This window comes from Polyodon spathula, chromosome 21 (genome assembly GCF_017654505.1).
Source record: "Polyodon spathula isolate WHYD16114869_AA chromosome 21, ASM1765450v1, whole genome shotgun sequence".
Classification (NCBI taxonomy): Eukaryota; Metazoa; Chordata; class Actinopteri; order Acipenseriformes; family Polyodontidae; genus Polyodon; species Polyodon spathula.
In genome coordinates, this window is record NC_054554.1 from 25692164 (window position 1) to 25715994 (window position 23831).

Below are 23831 nucleotides of genomic sequence, written 5' to 3' on the forward strand. Positions count from 1 at the left end.
ACTTGGTGAAGAGACACCAGGTTGGAGGAAGAACGTTGTTACTTAATTCTCAAGTAGCGCTGCTCAAAATCAAAGGGACGTGCATGATGAGGTCATTAGAGCAAGACTTGTGAGTTAAGTATTAGGATTCGTTGCAGTTTACAGTCAGCATGAATTTCATAAGACTTTGTGGAAGGCTGAGCTACAGCATCACTAGACAGAAGAATCACACAGCTCAGAAGCAGCAAGGTCAAGTCTGACTCTATGCTTTATATACCCCAGTTAAAATTAGGATTTTCAGTCTGTGTTTTACGACAAACTTGAACCAAGCAACTTTATAGCGCTAAACATCCACAGAGACTTACTATAAATCCTGTAATGAAAGGGTCCCAATCGTGTTTTTTTTTTCCCTCCACCTTCTCACCACTCCCTTGTAACAATTTGCAATTATGATGTTTTTGGGCACCAGCTTTGCAAAGCTGCCCACCAATTTATGATAAGCGACTTTTTGTACGCAAGGACCACCTTTTTGTTTTTACTTTCCTGATATAGTGAGCATAGCAGAGTTGGAACTGAAAACCACAATCTTTTCTTCTTGTAACAGATTTAAATCAAACAAACTAAAATCTTGAAGTGCTTTCATAACGCTTCCCAAGTCTACTGTCTTTACTGATCTCTCAAGTAATTCCTCAAGTTGTTTTGTTTCCATAGCTGTAGCTCCATCAGCTGTTAACAAAATGCTACTGCACTCACTACTTTAGAATGGCATCTATCAGCATCTAAAAGACTCAGCATAACTTTTAAAAGGAAAGAAACCAGACCGTGTAGTGCAACAAAACGCAGCTTCATGCAGAGAAGCACACTGCACACAGAGCTCATCATACTAACATGAGAATCCAGGGCAGATCATAAGGAGGCATCTTAATAGAGCTGCAATCAGACATGTAACAGAGCAAAGGAAAACAGCAGCATTGAATACATACATCTCTTTCACACACTGACAGACTTAGATTTCACATGGTACATGTTCTCTTAGATCAGGCTACAGGACACAGAAGGCACAAATAGAATACAGAGAGCAGAGTCATAAATCGATCAAACTTATTTCACTGACAGAATACACACGACCGTAACTTGAAAATGGTAAATTGAAAATGGTAAATTGAAAGGTCACACCATGTGACTTTGATCACGTTACATTGTGCTCTTTCTTATCTGAACTGACACATTATTATCTTGAATCCAAAAACATCTGGTGTTGTGTAATGAAACCTCCTCAACTCTCTGTAGTGATTCACACAAACACATTGCTAGCTGCTCTTAACTGGTACCAACCTGGGACTTCTTGACCTCTGAACTCCTGGTGGCTGATTTGGCTCTGTGGGAGCTGGACATGCTCAGAGGCAAGAGCCCGAATCTGGGAATGAAATCATTTTAGTGCCTTCACCCAGTACCTCAGAGGTCAGTGGTCCAGCAAGCTTTTTAGCCACAGGCACATTTTGTGTATTTGACATTTAAACTAACTACTTAATCCGAAATGTGAAAAAAGAACATTAAATACAGATTAAACCAAACAGGAAAAAGCTGAAATATCCTTTTTCCATTTGGAGTTGGTACATAAATGCAGGTATTATATGTAACTAGTATAAATTCCACTTTTACTAGTTATAAATAATACCTGCTTTCATATACCAATTCTAGCAGCTGTTACAGCTGCATGCAGTAGCTGGTTCCCCACTCACCGGATCTGGTGAGAGGAGAGGGGCAGGATGTTGTACGGTTCCTGGGAGTTGATGTTGGTGCTCTGGCTGGTGAACATCTTCTCTGTGCCTGTGAGCAGCCCCAGAAGAACCTGCCCAAAAGACAGGAACACAAACTCACTGTTCAGTCTGGGTGCACAAACTTAGCTGTATGCTCTTTGCGTGTTAATTTTTGGCGAGAAATTAGAACCTGCTTGAACTGGTACCACCTACTGTTTCTGTTCTGCATGTGCTACTGAAAAGATTGCAAATGTATTCTAGTTATGCTTTAATAGTGAATAGTGACTCTATAACCAGAACTAATGGTCCAAAAGCAAGTGCAAAAACATTTTCAGAAAGGAAAATAGATATCTGAATGGTATATAACAACAAGCAATAATGGAACAGCTCCTTTAAAGGCTAGTTCTTTGAAAATGTGTCTTTACACTTAAAAACATGTCCCTAAATATAGTAAAATGGCATTTTTATGGAGTGCAATGCTTAGGAATAGAAGAACAGTTCCTATTTAAATCTTTTTCAAGCAGGAATCTGCTGCCTACTGAATGCAACCCGCTTCCGGTTACACTTTGCTGTATATTTTATAAGGCAGTATCAGGCAGAGCTGTGAAGTGAGGGAGGTGCTGTGAAGTAAGGGAGGTGCTGGCTGGTGGGAGAACTCACCGAGGTTCTCCGAGAGAGGCGGTTAAGGTTGCTGTTGAGGGGAGGAGTGAAAACATTCAGATCGAAGGGGTCAATGTGGCTCTCCAAGGCGTCAATGACCTGCTAGATTCTGACACAGAGCAGACATAGAGGTTAGGCTACACAATGCTGAGTGAGGAGCTGCCTGAATTGCGAGGGCAGAGCGGTACCTGGGGTCCTGCTGTGTGCGAGAGGTCTTTCCCTCCTCCTGCCGTGCGCTCAGGACCATGGCGAGGTAGCGCAGGTCAAACAGGAGCTGCAGGGAGCGGTTCTGTGTATTTGGGAAGGCACTGTCCTGCTGGGTACAGGAGAGAAACTTGCAATTCAAATCAGACAGCTAGGTGGTGCAGTGGGTTCATCTCCAGGGTCCTGTTTCCAAATTTGTAATCTGAATTACAGTGATCTAGATTTTGCAATCCTAGATTTTGTGATCGGACTACTTTTATCTGGCTCGATTCGATTTTCCAGATTACAAATAATTCCGATTAAGAAATCTGTTTTTTTAAAAAAGTAATTTTGATCACAAAAATATAGGATTACAAAATTCTGATCATTGTTATCCAGATTACAAGTTTTCAAAAACCACCCCCAGCTGAAAGGATGGGTGATACAGTATAAACAGCCTTAGAGAACAAAGTGTAAATGTAAGGTCATAAAACAGACCCACAATCAGCTTCTTGTTTAAGTACAGCTTTATCTCACCAATGAGTGTCTTCAGTATCTCAATCTCTACTGACCACCTTTTGTATCTTTGTAACATCAATGCTATACTCCTAATTCATCCAGTGTAGTACGAATTCACCAACCTTGTTGTGTTTGTCTGAAGTCAGTTCTTGGTATGCTGGGATCAGCTCACCCAGGAAGCCCTTGAGCAGTTCTGCAGGGTCACCGTTGGCAGGGTGTGACCTCCGACCCTGTTCACCTCTTGGCACAAATGAAAGAGCAGGGGCTGTACATACCATAATGGCTGGGGGGGAAAAAAAAAAAAACTGTGTATAAATAAAACAAAAAAGAGAGCCAAGGAAACTGGTTGTATCTGAAGAATGCAAATGCATTTCTATTTGTCGAGCTGTTGTCACAGCATAAACTTTAACAGAGTCCTGCTACTCCTCACCTGCACAGGCAGACGGATCTTTGAAGAGACACTGTTCCCTGTCTCTGTCTCCTCTTGGATCTCTAACTCCTCCTAGTTCGTGGCTGTAGCCAGGATGGAGCCTGCAGTGTCTGAGTGGAGTGTCAGTGTGAAGCGATGAACCAGAGCCTGCAGGGAGAGAGAGTGAGAGAAAACACAACTTCAACATGCAAAGCTGTTACAGTACCTGCAAGGGATTCTTCTGCATCAAATACAAGCAGCTGGACTGGGTGACATGCACATACTCCCCATATACTCTGCACACCGCTCTGTATCACATGCAAACAGTGTACACTTTAGCAGGAAAACCATTGTGATTTTCACCTAAGTTATGGACGCAAGTATGACAAATCAGACTAGATGTGGTTTATTTATGCATGATATGCACTTTTCATTATTCAGCCTGATAGTGTACATGGGGACATTGTATAGCAGGAGATTGACAGTTTCATATACTTACAGCACACTTTATAAAGAAACACTGATGCACCCCTAACTACAGATGCCCATACTGAACTGACCTTGAACACAGTGATGCTCCAGATGCGATAGGCCTCCATGCTGTGTTTAAGAAGCTCCTCCCTCACCTCCTGCCACCTGGCCTGGGCAGGGTTCACCTCGGGGGCTTTGCTGCTGCCCTTCCCCAGCTTCTTCCCCACACCAAAAGTCTCCCTGGTCACATGACTGCTTGCTTTCCCCAAGATGCATTGCTTGAGGTTGGGACAGAGTTCTTCCATGGACTGACAAAGCCAGACCATGAAGAGGACCGAATTGAGGCTGCTGTCTGTGGGTGAGGACCTGCTGGAGCTCTGCAGCCTATCCCGGGCAGCTTTGAGCTCCGACGGGACACAGGAGAGGATGTAGCGCACACAGTAGAAGCAGTTCTCCCGGAGAGACTCCGACAGTACTGGCATCCGCGTAGCGGTCGAAGGAAGAGTTTCTCAGCTGGGAGCTGGTAGGCGGATCGGCGGATTCTTTCAGATTTTTTTCAGGAGGCAAGTAGGACAGGAGGTCGTCCAGTTTGATTTTGAGTTTGGAGTCGAGGGAGACGCAGAAGCTCTGGATGCAGGGCGTCAGGGCCTGGGCCTTCATTAGACAGACCGCTCTGGAGAAGGTGGCTGCGGTTGGAGACGCTCACCCTGCATACACCAGCAGGCTTGAGATCCCCGACTTGATATCCTCTTTACACCTGCAGACACAAGAGGGCAGTGTTACTTAAGTTTTTACACAGCTGGCATTTCCATACATTTACTGTGTCTGCTTTAAAAGTGATACAATATGTAACCATTTGTTAGAAGGAATTTATTAGAGGAAAAACCTCAGAATGGAGTGTGGTAACCAGTGGTGTGCCACAGGGATCAGCATTAGGTCCGCTGCTATTCCTAATCTACATTAATGATTTAGATGCTGGTATAGTAAGCAAACTTGTTAAATTTGCAGACAACACAAAAGAAGGAGGAGTGACAAACACTGTTGCATTAGCAAAGGTCATTCAAAATGATCTAGACAAGATTCAGAACTGGGCAGACACATGGCAAATGACATTTAATAGAGAAAAGTGTAAGGTACTGCACGCAGGAAATAAAAATGTATATTATAAATATCATATGGGAGATACTGAAATTGCAGAAGGAATCTATGAAAAAGACCTAGGAGTGTTGACTCAGAAATGTCTTCATCTAGACAATGTGGGGAAGCTATAAAAAAAAGGCTAACAAGATGCTCGGATACATTGTGAAAAGTGTTGAATTTAAATCAAGGGAAGTAATGTTAAAACTGTACAATGCACTAGTAAGACCTCATCTTGAATATTGTGTGCAGTTCTGGTCACCTCGCTATAAAAAAGATATTGCTGCTCTAGAAAGAGTGCAAAGAAGAGCGACCAGAATTATTCCGGGCTTAAAAGGCATGTCATATGCAGACAGGCTAAAATAATTGAATCTGTTCAGTCTTGAACAAAGAAGACTACGTGGTGACCTAATTCAAGCATTCAAAATTCTAAAAGGTATTGACGGTGTCGACCCAAGGGACTTTTTCAGCCTGAAAAAAGAAACAAGGACCAGGGGTCACAAATGGAGATTAAACAAAGGGGCATTCAGAACAGAAAATAGGAGGCACTTTTTTTTTTTTACACAGAGAATTGAGGGTCTGGAATCAACTCCCCAGTAATGTTGTTGAAGCTGACACCCTGGGATCCTTCAAGAAGCTGCTTGATGAGATTTTGGGATCAATAAGCTACTAACAACCAAACGAGCAAGATGGGCCGAATGGCCTCCTCTCGTTTGTAAACTTTATGTTCTTATGTTTATGAATAAACAAGGTGTACATGAAGGAGCAATGATATGTGCATGAATGGGTTACAGTCTGTGTTAAAGTAACAGATTACACAGTATAACAATTTTTTTTTTGTTCCTGGGCAGTAAGTGTTATTTCCTAATTGCTTATGCCTCAAAAGTATAGAAAATGGCTATTATTCCCCACAAACTTTGCTTTTGTGACCAGGACAGTGATATTTCAAAATATCACTATTTCCAATGGGAAAACGGGCAAATGTGTGTCTTTTCGTTCACATAAAGTCAGAAAAAAACAACATATGACTCCAAATTAACATGTATTTATACTAAAGTAATACAAAAGTGACTACAAAAGATTTAGAAGTAAGTGAGTGAGTAAATACAGTAATCGTAAATCTCGAAAAACTACTCGCTTCTAAATCTTTTGTAGTCACTTTTGTATTACTTTAGTATAAATACATGTTAATTTGGAGTCATATGTTGTTTTTTTCTGACTTTATGTGAACGAAAAGACACACATTTGCCCGTTTTCCCATTGGAAATAGTGATATTTTGAAATATCACTGTCCTGGTCACAAAAGCAAAGTTTGTGGGGAATAATAGCCATTTTCTATACTTTTGAGGCATAAGCAATTAGGAAATAAAGCTTACTACCCATGAACAAAAATTGTGTTACATAGTGTTATTAAACTTTGTGGTAGCCCCATTTCTTTCTCAGTGATCACAACAGGCCCTCTGTGTGCGGTCAAGGTTCCACTCACATGTTGATCCACTGCAGCAGGGTTCTAATCAGGTGGTCCTTGTTGATGGGGCGAGCGACGGTCCACAGCACTGGCTGGAAGTCAGTGACAGAGGACGGCAGATATTTAAACCAGCTGCCAGACTTCATCTCATTGTGCAGGATCTTTACTCCTTTACCTGGGGATTGGGGGAGGGAGCAGTGGCTTATACAAACACCATCTATCTGAATCTCAAATACTGCCGGTGATAAACGGCTACACCAATTCAGAAATGCTGACCACTTCTACCTGCTGGAGCGGTGCCGGTCTCCAGTGTGGTGAAGAGAAGGCCGCAGCTCAGGGCAGGGTCTGGCAGCTGGCCCTCAGAAGGGGTGTAGAACACGGCGTAGGCCTGATAAAGGGTGGTTGCTAAGAGCTCCACCAGAGAGCAAACCTGGGCCTTGATACCAGAGCCTGGGGGTGAGAAGAGAGTCAGACCCATGTCAATTTTGTACTTCCTTGAGTTTGTAACATTCCTCATTCCTGGACAGGGACTGTACTACCCCGGAGCATCAGCGTGCAGGTCCTCTAAGGTTATTTATTAAAAACAAGCGTTAGATGAAGATTGCTGGTTGTCTGCAGTTCAGATGCAAGAGGCAGAAAGCCTTCTGGACAAACATAAATACAACCATGCCCTGGAGCTGCCTTTTATAAAGCTAATTAAAAGACTTAATTGTAGGTCAGGTTTTGTCTCCAACCAGGTGGTGTTAACCCTTTCAGTCCTTAATTATTTTTGTTGAGCTGAAGAAAAAACTCCTTTATTGAGTATACATGAGAACAGGACCATTTATTTTTTTTTACATACATTTATAGGCATAATTTCTAATAAAATTACAGTTTAAAACATTGGCAGAGTGTGTCTGGTTATACCGTCTTGACAGGTTTGAAATTGCTGGCTGTGAGCACCCAAGACTGCGAGCCACAGTATGCAGCCCTAGTCCAGCCTCCAACATGCAGATTGCACAGAGGCGGTGTTCTCTTGACAGAAGTGGCATTTTGGTTTTTTTCTGTTTTTATTCAAGCTTGCAATTCAACAGCTGAAATCACTCTATAACCAGTGTGCATTCAACGGTCTCACTAATTAGGTGATTAAGTGCATATGATTCAGTGATTGTCACTCAAGCATGCCATGGTCAAGGATTATTGATCGAGTGATTAAAAAGAAACCAAAAACATTTTATTAATGTCCATCATTTACATACCTTATTTTTTTTCAAAAATACATGTGTTACAATAGTGCTAAGTGTTTTTTGATGCCCGGTATGTGTGTATATAATATATATATATATATATATATATATATATATATATATATATATATATATATATATATATATATATATATATATATATATATATATAGTGTAGCGTGTATTGGGGGGAAGGCAACAGCAAGGCTGTTGTCGTGACGTACACTGCATCATGTGTACTTTATGGACCGCGAGCTCGGGGAGCGGAGACGTACCTGGATTGAGCGGGACACCTGTGTGAGGTGCCGGACCTGCGTTAACCTAAGATTGATAATAATTATATTATAAATTAGATATAATTATATATACACATATTTTTTTTTACATTACTGCAGTGTACCATAACAGATGCCACCTATTGGTATATCGATGTAATACATCTATTTGTGAAACTGTTCACCCAATATTAACACAGATCCTATATTACAGGCGGTTTTTGTATTTGTCAGTTACAGAAGATGTTTCTCTGTACTTGCTAATTACGCTTGTTGGTATCACGATCTTGGACGCAATCGAGGTGGATCTAAGCTATTTCATTCTCACAATGTTTTTCAACTTAGCACCTGCAAGTCAAGGTTGTTATAATAGAAAACACTAGTGGGGGCTTTGAGTAAATTGCTGATGCTCATAATGCAACACGTCTAAGACTTTTGTACAGCAGTGCACTTAAATTGGAAAAGCACTAAATTCAGTTGGCTAAAATAAAATGGCTATAATAAAAAAGGAAAACAAATGGTTAGACAGGGAAGAATACATAAGGATCACGTACACGGCTTCCACTGGATATCTACTTTGAAATACTGCATCAAACCCCAGTGCCAACTTGCCATCTGTGCCATGTTTGCCTGCTGTTTTTGTAACAAAATCCGTTTTGAGCCGGGATAAATACACATGGGAGGTGTAGAGAGATTCCCCCTCTGTGAGAATCAACTTTGCAATAAGTGGCCCACAGCGATTTAACCCTTATTCAATTCGTGCTACAAAATGTGCGGGACGCGAATAAGAAGCTGGTGAATAAGAAGCCAACTCCAGTCCAGCATCGTCTCACAAATGATATTTGCGAAACATGGGTCAGAGTTCACCTTAAAGCAGGTAACATTCACGTTACATGTGAAAATATGTGGTATCTCCTTACCTGCACTTTGTTGGTAGAGGCAGGTCCGGTTTTATTCTGTTTCAGTTTGTGGCAGTACCGGTACATATCCTGGACCGACTGCACCACACTCTCCGAACACTGGCTCATCTCCCCTATAGTATCCGCCGCCTCGATCAGGTCCCGGTACCGCTCCCTGACCATCTGCCGCAGCTCTTCTTTCTTCTGCTCGATCTCCCCCCGCACCTTGCGCTCGAACCCGCGGATCTCATTGGTGCTGCACCTCTCAAAAAGTGCAGTCAGGTCCTTGATCTCCGACACCCGGAGCAACTGAACTGGCACCGCTGCCACCATTTAACAACCTGGAACTGGAAACAGGAAGCAGGATTTTGAAGCTGTAGAGAAGGCGAGAAATTCCCTAATCACATGACAAGAGAGCTTTTTTTTTTTTTTTGTTAATTACTATCTGTATCCAGCAGATGGGGTTGTTGCTTTGTAGTTTTGGCATTGTTTGATGAAAGTTTCCTAAGAAATTCCCTCTCGAGTTAACGTTAGTTAAAACAGCAGCAAGCTAACATGCAAGCTCCAATAAAACGTCTGAAAAACGTTTTTTTCTTTTCAGTAAATCCATCGTTGTCATAGAGACTTGCGTCAGAGGGAATTGTGGGGCTAAAGCAGAATACACAGGTTTTTGGTTAAAAAAAAGGAATCTAGGGAAACTTTTCTGCTTTTTTATTTGAATAATCCTTTTCTTACTAAATAAAAAAGTACTAACAACCCACAGTACTTCGTTTTCTTTGGCAGTACTAGACTGTAGAGTTTGGGATAGGAACACACGTTTACCGGTTTCTTATTGATAAGCCAGGAGGTATATAAAACAGGTGCAACTAAACTTACTCATTTCACTTTGCCATGCTTTCAATGTGCTTTTTTACACATTGCTTTGCGGTCACTATGGGAAACTTTTAAGGGGCCCAGCCTTGGTACTCCATAAAATAATTTATCCTGCCAAATACGAAAACGATATCTTTTACAAATAATGGATGAATATAATTTCAGGCTTGCTGTGAAATTAACATGAAAGCAGATGTCAACAGCCCAGGTCACAAGTTGAGTAAGATCAAAGGGTAGCTGCAAATACTCTAGAATTCGTACAGTAATCGAATAGGCACTGCTAATATTACTATTATAGTACTGGAAACTAATTAATACTGTGCTTCTGTGTAGTAATGTTATCTTGCTTTATTTAAAAAAAAAAAAAAGTACCTTTTCGTGTCCTGGGAAGGCATATTGAAATCCCGGGACACCTTACTCAAAACCAGGACAATCCAGGGAAAACAGGAACAGGAGGCAACCCTAGCTAGGACAGTTGAGTCAACGCACAAAGTCACAATTACCTCGCTGGTCCAGGAAATCCAATACCAGTGGCCCCTTTTTTATATAACTGAACTTTTTGTTGCCTGTACTGTAAGTATTTCAGTTTCTCTAACAACAAGTGCCTAAACCAATATTTTTTCCCATAGCTTTCAGTCGCAATCTAACAGACATAAATTGTGTTATTGCCTTAAGTGAAGTGCGTCAGGCCATGAAGGAATAATAAACACCGAAATGAAAGGTAAAACTAAACAACTCATCTTTTTGCAGCCTGTCCTACTTGCTTATTAAAGAGGTTCTATTTGCACAGCCTAAGCTTCGAATTAATAACAGAGTTTGTAAATTAAATATTTATATATTATCCATGCAGAATCATCATTGATTTTTATGCCAGTGGAGTATGCAAATCTCTAGGTGGCGATATAACTTGTGTTTGTAGAATAATTCAGTAAAACAGAACCAGTCTATGTGAAAAAATCTAATAACTTATAAGAATAATACATTTCTTGAATCCACCCCCGAAAAATATTATTTTAATACCTTGGATCTTGTGAATTACACCACTGTAGCAGAACACCCACATAAATATGATACAGGCATGGACTAATAACTAAAAAGTAATGGCAAATTAACCCAATCAACACCAATTACACATACATTCCTGAGCTGCGTTATTTTCTGCCTCCACCATCACCATAGGAACCAAACACCTGGGAAACCATTTAAATAAATGACACTGAATTTATTCAAAGAATGATTTCAAAGTCTGTTTTTTTTTTTTTTTTTTTTTGCATGAAGTAAAATTTGATATTCATGATACTGTTAAATTAGTCAGCATTCGAGTTTCATGATCACCATACCATATGTTTATGAATAAAATCAGTCTTTATCTCATGATGGAGATAAATACAAGCTTGATTAGCCATTGTGTATAAGTAACAAGCTCAGGTGTGTCTTATTAAACTCATAGTAAAACCAGAAATGGCTCAAACTGTTCTGCAGTTGGAGTCTTATTTACATCCCTGTTTAGATTAGGTTGTTTTATGATTTTTTTGCACAAAATGTTGGAATACCTTTCCGTTTTGCAAGGTACCTTGCTTTGAATATCATGCCAAGAGAGCTTTTGGTATGATGGGGTTGCGGTCATTCTTGAAAAATATGGAAGAAGAACAGCAGAGCTGCTTCACTGTGCATGATGGGGTAATTATCTATAATAACATGTATTCTAGGGCTTGGTTTCCTTGATTTTAAAACTGAGATGCCGCAATATCATAATCATACTGTGCTTCGTATTTGCTCTTATTAGGACTGAAGTCATTATGTTTTATATCTTGCTCTTAATTGTACTGTAATTCTTAAGTAAAACTGTAAGTCACCCTGGGTAAGGGAGTCTGTGAAGAAATACATAATAATAATAATACAACTGTAATTATAATTGCTGCTGTTAAAACTCAAATGTTTTAGCAGCAATCTTTTAAAATAGGAATGCTCTGACTCCTTTGAAGGTCCTTCATGTGTAATTTGTATTGCAATTCTTCAAAGCATGGTTGAGGAGATGCAAATCATCTAGACCGCAATGTGGAAGGGGGTACCTTTGGAATGTAATAGGCTTGCTCTGGTTCTTTATCCACAGTACCTATAATAACACAATGTGATTAAAACCCCTTGACTGCAGTTCACTTCATACACAATCACATGATGATTGTATATCATTTAGCTTATGTGAATAGGGTGTCAGAGTTGTGGATTTGAGAATCGCAAATCTATTGACAAACTAATTTTGATTTTGGAAGTTTCTAGATTTTAGAGCTGCACAAATCCATTATTTGTTGTTTTTGATACGCTCACCGCAGCAGACAGGCACTAACACCCAGGTTAGGGTTACACAAATGACCTTATTTACCAATCCAATTAAAACATTGCACTGTTTACTGCTATCTGTCTGCTTTTCTGAATGGAGAGCGAGTTCAAGCAGCTGTGTCCTCAATTATTTCAATTGGAATGGGAAATCAGCCTAATCAATAGCATGGGGCCTCGCGTGGATGTTAGGGTCTGTGGGGGGCGCTAAATCAGAATAATCCAATAGCCTTTTTGGCATCTCTTAATACCTACATTGTGATCCACCTTCTATGAAGCACGAGATAGCTGGAAGTTCATTACACTCCATTGCCTTCCAACCACAATGAAGAACAAGGAAGCCAATAACAATGATTGAGGAGCTTTGCTGGTTTATTGGTTCTAATTGCCAGCAGGGGGTATTCAATCTAACAAATGGCTGCAAAAAAAGGCATTATACACCTGGGTGCTGTGTTTCCCTTAGAAAGGAGTTGATTGTTCACTCTCGCAATGGGAAGCCCTCACTGGTGTTTTCTTGCCCAATGTTTTTCCCTTATAGTCTGCCTCTGATGTTCCTGAGTCTCTCTGTTATTCCACCTGTGTGGTTACAGGTACAGTAGGATTGTCAATTGATATCAAACCGAAGCAATTGGAAGCTTTTCTGTGTTTAATTGTTATTATAGAAGGCTCAGGATCTTTTCAGCCAATCAGAGCGCAATAAAACAAATATAGCTGGATTTGTAACTTGTGTATTAATAATAAAGCAGTATATAATAGTTATAGGACCGTGAACGTCTGTGTGTGGGTATATCGAGACCTGTAGGGGTTAAACGGACCTCAGCTTTCAACCTTGATCCATTCACTTCAACCTATTTTATCGCCATACACAGACGTTCACCGTCCTATAACCCTAAAATATGTTGTTTCATTTATCATAAACTTTTTTTAAAATTAGTAAATATATCATAATGTTTCTGTTTATTCCTTTTCCCCTGTTTAGGAATGCATTTTTGGATATCTCTGTATTTCATGTTTGGTCATCATAAGAGCGGGTTTCCCGATTGGCAGGGAATTATGTGGCGTAGTTTGATGGTGTGCTGGTCTTTACTCATCAATGTGTTCTTGGAGATAATTGTGAACTGGTTTGGGTTTTATTTTCAGTAAGAAAAATAGGATCTACAGAATTTGAATATTAGCTCATAGGTAAAATGTATTACAGAATGTATTCTGCTGTTAGACAGTTATCGAAAGCTTACACCAAACAAACTATCTAAACCATGCAATACAGACTGTTTGATTCAAACTGTAGCAGCTACAAAATACAGTAGAAACATACTGAATAATTACATTGGCACCCCTAGTCTAAATCTAGCCATAGCTCGGACAGGACAGCCAAATACTGTAAAAGCAAATAAAACCACTTGCATATAAAGAAGAATACATTCAATGTCAACAGAGTAACGAGGGAGACAGGCACCGGCACGCTTTTACATTCATCACATCACATTTAAAAATAACTTGAATAGAGACATCAATTATCAACAGTCACAGGGCTAAAAGCAAAACACTATACAACAGTGTTTATCCACGGTGCAGCTAGTGTGGATGATCCACAGTGACTTCAATATCGTTCTCAAATACAATTACAAACAGGAATGCATTCAGTCCCTAAGACAGAATTTGCTTAATTTTAAAACAGCATGTCATTTTACCACACGCAGATTCCTTTCTCTGTAATATAGTTGCACTCGCAAAATAAATACTATAGATATATATATAAAAACATTTTCTACTTTTTTTTTTTTTAAAGGATGCAGGATACAAGTTGTATGGTATTATTAAATATTTTTGTGCAAATCATTTAAGAAGAATTTCAATTTTACAGATTGCTTCACCAAGAACTGTACAACTATGTATTATGCACTCATTTTTAATACATAAGAGGAGTACATACTATTTATATGCAAGCTTTTTGGTGGCACTGTGTTCATTACAAACATCCTTTCACAAATGAATAAAACTACCCTGTTAAAATATTAAAGGGGAATATACATAAGTCATAATATTCTGTTCCCTTCTACATATTACCGTTGTTTAACCAAACCATATTTCTTCATTAGTTCTCTATGAGGATATTGTATTACCCCATGGAAAAGCAACACCTCCGATTCTCAGTGAAAAACACTTTATTTCAGTTACAAGATGTCTACTCTTCAGAGAATATGAACACAATTCCAAAAAACTATACAGCACAGTCAAATCAATTTTTTTATTTATTTTTGTGGTGGGTAGCACAATACAGTTTTACTTTATTGTACAAGTGTATTACTCATGTAATATAATTGACTTGATCCTGCACCTCTGAAAAAAAAACAAAAAACCTTTTCATTTAAAGCTACAGTATCCCCAGCCATTCTGATTGTTGGATAAATGGTCTTACTAATTATTCAAAAGAGTGAAGATACAACACAGCATCACAGCAGAAATCGGAGACACGGCACAAAAGGACAGTTTTCTTCACTTATTCTAAGATTCCGTGACAGTAAGGGGGGTGGCTAAAGCTGGATCCAGAACCTTACACAGTGAGTGGAATCTAGAACCTTACACACAGCGAGTGGAATTCAGAACTTTACACAGTGAGTGGAATCTAGAACCTTACACACAGCGAGTGGAATTCCGAACTTTACACAGTGAGTGGAATCTAGAACCTTACACACAGCGAGTGGAATTCAGAACTTTACACAGTGAGTGGAATCTAGAACCTTACACACAGCGAATGGAATTCAGAACTTTACACAGTGAGTGGAATCTAGAACCTTACACACAACGAGTGGAATTCCGAACTTTACAGTGAGTGGAATCTAGAACCTTACACACAACGAGTGGAATTCCGAACTTTACAGTGAGTGGAATCTAGAACCTTACACACAGCGAATGGAATTCAGAACTTTACACAGTGAGTGGAATCTAGAACCTTACACACAGCGAGTGGAATTCAGAACTTTACACAGTGAGTGGAATCTAGAACCTTACACACAGCGAGTGGAATTCAGAACTTTACACAGTGAGTGGAATGCTCTATTATAAAAACTTCTAAGACATCAAAGGTAGCGACTAGCATACTTGATGGAATTCATGATGTTTGTCGATAAATCCACTACTATGCTGCTTCATTATAAATTTTACAAACTCCAACTTAATTGCAAAAAACATACACAATATATCTATATACTATACCCAGTCCAATCTTGAATTTCCAAATAGTGTCACATAGGGTTTTTAATATACAGTAAGCAAGTCACTGAGAATGATTATTTTCAGTCTGTATATACTACATCTGAGCAAAGTGGGCAAATAGATTATAAACTTTCTTATAAATATGTTAAACTACTGTATAATAACTTAGAATTCTGAAGAACTGTGTATTTAAGACATTAATTGTATCTATGCAATTGCCTGTCAAGGACCAAGCAAAAACAACAAAACGGCATCAATCTCCATCTATCACACCAACTTTTGTCCAGATTTGTGGAGGCTTGCACTAGTTGAAGTGATTTTAAATGAGTCAGTATAGTTCAATATCAGAAACAGATCATCCATGAGGCAGGGGCACTCAGTGGAGGTAATGGAAATAGATCTCCATAGATGAAGGGGTAAAGACTTCTTGATTTGGACTGAAACACATCTTTTACATCTGTTTCAAATGCTGGTCTGGAGATCTCCGTTAAGCAGCGTGCTTTGGGTCTCTGTAGCTTCATTCATCATCCTGGTCTTGTCCTGTCTGCTGTCGCTCCTGTCTATATCATCCAGCCCCCCCACCCTCTTCAGGCACAGCACATTCTGAAAGCTCTTCTTGAAGTTCTCAGACAGGAAAGCGTACAGGATGGGGTTGGCGCAGCTGTTGGCATAGCTCAGGACCACCACAAAGTCAAACATGCTCTTGAAGGCAGGGCTGGTGATAATGGTGCCCGTCACAGACGTGACATTGAAAACGTAGAAGGGCAGCCAACAGAAGACAAAAACTGCCACCACAATGGAGATCATCCTGGTCACCTTCCTTTCTGACTTCTTCCTTTTGGAAGAGCCCACTCGGATGCCGGAGGACTTCACCTTGATGATGATCAGCAGGTAGCAAAGGCAGATGACTATCAGGGGAATGAAGAATCCCAGTAAGAACGTGTAGAACATGAACCCTGTGTAATATGCCTCTGGAGGGTCTGGCCAGATGATGGTGCAGCTGTTCCCTTTGTGACTTCTCCTCTCACCACTGTAGATTATGATGGGCAGGTTGACCAACAGCGAGAGAGCCCATACTGCCCCATTGATCATCTTGGCCATTCTTGGTTTCCTCCATTTGGTGGACTTGATGGGGTGGACTACAGCCAGGTACCTGTCAATGCTCATCACCGTCAGGCAGAAGATGCTTGTGAACTGGTTCAGTCCATCAACGGTCATTACTACCCTACAAAGGGCTTGGCCAAAAGGCCAGTTGACTAGGGCCAACTGTATCGCGATAAAGGGTAGCCCAAGCATGAACAGTTCATCCGCGATGGCCAAGTTCAGGATGTAAATGTTGGTCACAGTTTTCATCTTGGCATAACGCAGGATCACATAGATGACTAATGTGTTTCCACATAGTCCCACAGCGCACACCACACAATACAAGAAGGTGATGACCACGCTGCTGGTCTTGTCAAAGTCAGTGCTGTTCATAGATGCAATAGTAGTAAGTTCATAGGAGTCATTTTCATTGAAAATACCGGAGTAATTCCAGGGATCTGTCACGTTGGCGACTGAAGAAGTAGTTCCAAGCTCCATTTTGTTTTGTCTCAGTCAAGTGTTTACCTTAAATGTGACATCAAACCTGGGAATTCAGTTAAGAGAAAAAAAAAAAACATTAGTATTAATTACACATGCAGTGCCGAGGTGACCAGCTTTATAAAGCTTTATTAATAAACTATTAAATGGAAGGACCCTGGATAGAATCATTTCACTTTAGAACTGTAATAGCTGTTTATTCTTTCTAATGGAGATACTGTAGTTGAAAAGAGCTTTGTGAATTCAGCTCAGAGTCTAAATATGATCACAAGGTGTTAAAGTAGCCACTACAGGTGAAGTTTTCTGACACAACCAAGTGTTAAACATATATTCTACATCTCTACTGCATGATGCTTGTAAAAGTCAGTTCTCACAGTCTCTGAGACTTTAGGCAGTCTGTGGAATGTATGCCAGGTGTGTGAACCTGTCAATAAAGGCGCTGCACAAAATCAAGATTGTTGTTGTTTCTGTATGCGACATCTCATCCGTTTTATAGCTCTTAACAGTTGCTCCACCATCCCCATTAAAGTAGCAAGGAAACAGAGCCAACCAGCGGCAATAACCTGGAAACTCATCACACACCCCCAGGCACCGTTTGAAAAGGGCAGAGCAGCAAGCCAGGGTCACGCTATTTATCGAGCCAGATCAGCACATTGCATGCAGCTTCTTTTAGGTTTCTGAGTTTATTGATTTAGTTCTATAGAACTGTTTGGTTGAATTTTGGTCGGAATGCAAAATTGTAATGCAAATAAAATGAGTGGGCAACTTTATTAAATCATTAGTGGCGATTATTTTCTTAGCATTTAATCCAGCCTTTTTATTAACTCTTTTTGAAAGGGACACTAAACAACTAAGGGATATAAAATTAAAAGGCAAGCTCTTTCAAGTTGTTATTTTTGTTTTGTAACATTTAAGATATAACCTTCTTCTTTAAAACATAGTGCTTGTGTCCCTAGATCTCAAAATATATCCCTTATACTGTAACGATAGGAAAGAAAATACACAGCCATTATTTTTTTATCATTATTAATATTTGAAGACTGATCCACTCTGATAGAAGATTTCCCCATCCCATGTCAATGTATCTCCAGTCTTGCCGGATCTTTTAGGTGTACGATCTGTAGATTTACTCAATCAAGTGCCAATGTAATGGAGAATTTTTTCTTATATTCTTTTCTGGAATGCTGCCGAACCCCTGCTTTTTGGAAAGGCGCGCCATGAGATTTCACCACAGAGTAGATAGGGCTTTAGCACTGTGCCTAGCATTATATAACATAATATGTTTAATCAGCTGTAGTACAGTTGCTTTACCCTTTAAAAAAACAAACACAATAAACGTTATATTTTATTTTAGATGCTATTATTTTATGTCACAGCATACAATTTCACTCTGTGAGAGAAAAAAACAAAACTGTTTACTGCAACCCTAATAAAACACACATGCTCTGAGTCTATTTTTCAATATGGTACCAATATTACCAGGTATAGCCAAAGAATTGCAAAAAGAATACATACTATATAATTCAAATAAATTGATTTGTACATGTATGTTTACAGACACTGACATGATGATTCGGAAAAAAATAAAATAAAAACCTATAATATTAGGCTACGTGATTATAGTCAGTAAAGGGTTAAGTGATTACTATTTGCCTCCTTTTATTGGGCTACTTTGGCAAACCATGCCACATAGCAGCTCCGTTGTGTAATGTAACCTGTGGTAAAAAAAAAAAAAAAAAAGTGAACAAAAGTTCAAATTTTTTTTCTTATGCATTTTTTTAAATGAAAAATTCCATGAGGTACAAATGTGCATGTTTATGGTTATACCAATGTTATGGAAAATGCACCCTATTTGCCAGGGCGCATTATGAATTGTTAGCCCTTTCCGTGCCTACCTTGCAGTTAAGTGGTTTACCTTGCCAATGCGATATGCGATTAATAATTTAATAATGCATACGTGGTATATAGATAGATAGATAGATATATAGATAGATGCAAGTAGCTTATAGCCGACAAACTGCAAAAAAACTGCACCCCCCCCCCTCCAAAAAATAAAAAATAAAATGGGATAATGCATTTGCCAGTTGATGTTTTTTTCTTCAAAAGGCAACTAATAAATGATTCACTCCATAATATACAATACACCATCCTCAACGGTAAATCGTTAAGAGCATGCATTAAAACCAAATAGAGAAATCAAAGAAATATGCACACGTAGTCACACTTCATTTACAACATTGACTTTTAGCATGCGACAGAAAAGTGTAACCAACCAAACAAAATAAATAAATCAACAAATAAATATACATAGTTTGCAACATTACCTTAGTTATAAAGATCCTTCAGTATTTTCTTTTCAGAATTTGAGAAATTGAGAAATTCTCGTCGATTAACGTCCCAGAAAACACATCCAAAAGTTACTAACATTTAGCTGGATACCTCAGCGTTTCTTCCACATTAAACAAAGCATGCACCTGTAGCAGAAAATATTTCAAAAGTGCGCTTCCAACTATGAAAACACGTGTAACAAGCAGAAAAGACAACAGGTGATCTGTTTGGATTTTCTCTGTTTTTAGAAAATCCTTTAGTTCAGTAAAGTTCAGTTAAATTATATCAGGGTAGAAGAAAGGGAGTCCGGTCGTGTTGCACGACTCGGGGTCAAGTCTAAATCTGGTATCAGGATAGCACAAGCACAGGCGCTTTGAACAGAGGAGGCTCTCTGGTGCTGACAACTGGAACTGGAAACGGCTCCCTTCGTCGCGGTAGATTCCAGTTTTAAACGCAGATGGAGCCACCGACCGCGGGAGGAGGGGAGTGATGCCCCCCCCCCCCCCCCCCCCCCCCCCCGCTCTCCTATCAGAAGATAGGAATTGAAGCTGTGCAATCACCCCTCTGCAACATAAATCAATTTACTGTCCATTTAAGCTGTAGACCGATTCGACTTAATAGCCAGGGTACTGACGAGCTATACCCCTACACATTCGGCGATTCCCTCCAGAACAATTGTATTTCTATGCCTTTGAGCAATCGAGTTGAGAAGACGAATCATACATTGCACAGATCAAGGCTAAAATACAGTACTACAGTTAAAATTCAAAATTACCCCCTTGATTTTTGGCATTTTCCAATTTGTTAAAATAAACTTTATCGTCTCATACCATAGAAAACCATATCAGGATCGTTAGCTGTTATTTGATAATATGGGGTTAGGGGCATGCTGTTGTATACCAGTGTGGTGGTGTTCTGTGGTAGACATTAAAACGTGGCACACTGTCTGTTGATCTTGCCCGGGTATGCGCAAATGATTTTAGGCCAGAAAAGTAAATGGCCATCTGAAAGGTTGGCCTTTTAAAGTTATTTTTTTATATATATATATTTTTTTACAATTTTATACAATTCAGCAAATCTATATGACTTTAACTAATGAGCAACAAATTGGGTTATCTAATATTGTAAACATAAACGATTTTGTGGGTGAACTACAGTTTGTCTTGTTCCTAGTGATTTGTGCACTAGTCAATCACAGCATTGACAGCGTACCGTTTTCTGCAGTCAAACGGGTACAAGTACCACATTCTGACGCTGTACCACTTTCTGACCTTACACCTATAATTTCTTTAGTAATTGACATATTTCTTTTGGCAGCTACAGAGCATTCTGTAAAATTAAATCTATAGTCTGCTATAAGAAAATGGATCAAAAATCGTATTTAATGTAGGATTTTGGTCAGGTTTAAAACATATGACAGCTATTACAACATAAGACAGGTTCTCCATTATACTTAAAATATTTATTTATCTGTGTAGCACACCAAATTCTCTGCCCACATGCCATCAACTTTTAAATGTGATATACCTATGGTAGTTTAGCACATCATAGTGAAATATGATTAAACAGAAACAAGGTGCTATACAGTTGCCCATGTATGGGGAAAAAAACTTTGTGAAGTGCTATCCCACTTCAAATAAAAATTTTAAAAAAGTGTTGGAGAGGCTGATGTTTATGAGAAGGATATAAGTGTGTGTCCTACCGAACTGGGAAAGTAAACTTCTGCATTTTCTGCTCAAGGACCCCCTTTCTGTATTTATTCTAATAGCCTGGAGAGCTGTGTGATTTATGCCCTGTGGTTTTTCTTAGCACGTCAATAGGCACAGCATATGATATAGACACATGCATATACCAGTAAATCATAGAGTAGAACCGTACTGTTTAGAAAATAAAGTGAAATCTTATGTGTTGCAAAACAAAAATCTTACAACTAAATTGACCATTGAACTAACCCATTTCTGCATATACTGTACGGTGCTAAACTTTTTTTTCATATATAGTTTATCTGCAAAGAAAAGAAGTGTGTGTATTATTCATCCTTATATATTTGTATACAACTACACCTAATAGAAGCAGCTAGTATGTTATAACATTGGAGGATCATAGTTACAAAATACATATCCAGAAATGGGCAGCAAACAGCTTGAATTGAAGAAGATCAACATCGCCCAGTTACCTCTGCCTCACATCACATGTACTATCATTCCCAGAATTTAGATCTGAACTGAAATTTCTCTGACAAAACCGATTGACTAAACCCAGCAAACTAAATAGCCTGCTGAGGCCACAATGTGTAAAGTAAACACATATATTGGCTCAGGAAGAGAAAATATAACATGGAGATACCATTGCTTGCACATAGATTACAGTGTTTAGTGTACACTACAATATACAATAACATGTTTTTTATTATTCAATCTTCCATTTCCTATCTTGTTAGACATGACTCAGGCTACCAGGCAGCACACTGTTTCCCAAACACAATGGTATCCAATTAGAACTTAGAAGTTACGAATGGAATCTTAGACTTGCAGACCAAAAGTACTGAGCGAGACAGAATGAAATGAAAAGTTAACCAATCACAAGCAACAAGAGTAGGTAAGTGTATTAGAGTGCAAGCCAATTCTTTAAAATGAATTTGATTCCCTCTTATTAGCTTTAGTAACATTATTAGGCACACTTTACACTGTGCATCTAACCACTGTGCATGTGGATAGTAGTTACTTAGTAATTACCTGTGTACTTAAACATAGTTACAATGTTATTATGCATTGTTACAACGCACTTAATGTCGAAATCTATTTGCACTATAAATGTACAGTAAGTGCATGACTGTATCAGAAAAGTAGTAGGGATAAACTGTGTAAAGGGATTAACACATTCAGTACATTGTAACTATGGATAATAACATTGTAATTATGTGGAAACGAGGTATGATGTATTTAATAGGAACACACACGCGCACACATACACACACACACACACACATACACACACATATATTAAATATAATTATATTTGAATTCCTTCTACGTATGAAAATAGTAATCCTAAAACATGAGTTGAGCAGCCCTGTTTTCTGCAGTTTCCTCAAACACAGAAACTCGCTTTTTGTTCATTTTTCATTTAATCAGTAAAGTAAAAGGGCAAGCTAGTATGATCTGTTGACCAGGGCTGTACCAAGGGGGATGTGAGCAGTGCGGCCGCACATGGAGCTGACCTGAGGGGGGAGAAGATTGGCTGACGAATAAGTAAAACAAATTTGTGCAATAACGATTTAAAAAAAAAAAAAAATGTTCCCGACGCACGTTTTCCTTGTACTGTGTCTGCGTGTGCTCTCTGGTTAAACAGTAGCCTACTGAAATTGACAAGCGGTATCGGGAACTGAATTTGACTTGGCAAGTGGTTTTTAAAAGGGCAATTGCATTAATTATTATTATTATTATTTTTAAAAGAATGCTATCACAGAACATGTGTTGATTCAGTTATGACATTTCGAAAATAAACTAAGTAAAAATTAGTACAATAGCTGACCTTGTTTTGTTTTCCTTCCAAAACTGACAAACTAAACAACTGCACACAACAGGAACTGCCTTCGTCATCGATCATGCGTTCCAAGCAAGATCTCTCGATTTGCCATCAATTATCAGAACAGCTCTGCTGTTGACTGAAATATATGACACCCAGCTAATACTTTCAATCATTGTTATTTAACCAATATCACAACACAGTCTATTGACTGTTTTATAAACTATTCAGTAAATTATTAATGGAAAAATACATAGGCCAAGACAAGAAATTTACAACTTTATCATTCTTTTACCAGAATCTACTTGTATTGTATCTTTGACAATGAAAAGTCACAGTTGGAGGTCTTTAATCATGAAACATCTTTAAAATCTTCATTCCCTACTTCTAATCCACCCAGTATTGATAATAAAGACTGGTCGTTTCTTTTAAGTTACCAACAGGCTGTCAGGGGCTGTGCTGACTTGTAAACCTGTTTTATTGATGCATTTGCATTGTTGTTGAATTAATGCTATTCCCATCAGATGGATGCTACTGTCTGTCTACCGGGTTCCACTTTGAATGTTCAGGTTCACCACTAACAGCTGAGTATTACTGACAGGTGTCACAAAACTGAAGTGTTTCTAAATACATCCTTCTTCAGTGAGAGACCTGCATGCTTATGAAATAACTTCCATTTTCGTTCGTGCGTACAGCTGTAGCCAAAAGTTTTGCATTACCCTATAGAATTAACTTATTTTGCTTCATAAAGTCGAATGAAACTTGCTAAATAATGTTACTTTTACATATTGAATTACATGCCGCTTTGTAGTTCTAGGAGATATAAAACAGTTGGCCATGGCTGTACATCAGATTTTGTTACCATTTTCTTCCACATACAATGCTGTCAATGTAGAATTGATATCCTGCGCCTTAAGATATCGATCAGTCAGTCAAGTTGTTACCATTTAATTAGATAAATTACTAGATTCAAAGATTCAAA

General features: G+C 39.0%; 1 protein-coding gene and 1 pseudogene across 1 annotated transcript; both read right to left on the reverse strand.

Annotated features, from left to right (window-relative positions):
• Positions 1-1299: 1299 nt before the first annotated feature.
• On the reverse strand, positions 1300-9319 carry LOC121296252 (annotated as a pseudogene).
• A 5760-nt stretch (positions 9320-15079) lies between these two features.
• LOC121296174 (somatostatin receptor type 2-like) lies at positions 15080-19712 on the reverse strand. The gene is made up of 2 exons (XM_041221446.1): positions 19318-19712; positions 15080-17039 (listed from the first exon to the last, which is right to left on the reverse strand). Exon 2 carries the CDS (start codon positions 16991-16993, stop codon positions 15875-15877), a length of 1119 nt encoding a protein of 372 aa, XP_041077380.1. The 5' UTR covers positions 16994-17039; positions 19318-19712; the 3' UTR covers positions 15080-15874.
• Between the last annotated feature and the right edge of the window lie 4119 nt (positions 19713-23831).

What these genes read in the sequence shown, in the direction of transcription:
- LOC121296174 (XM_041221446.1), bottom strand. Translation starts at nt 16,993, where the DNA reads ATGGAGCTTGGAACTACTTCTTCAGTCGCCAACGTGACAGATCCCTGG.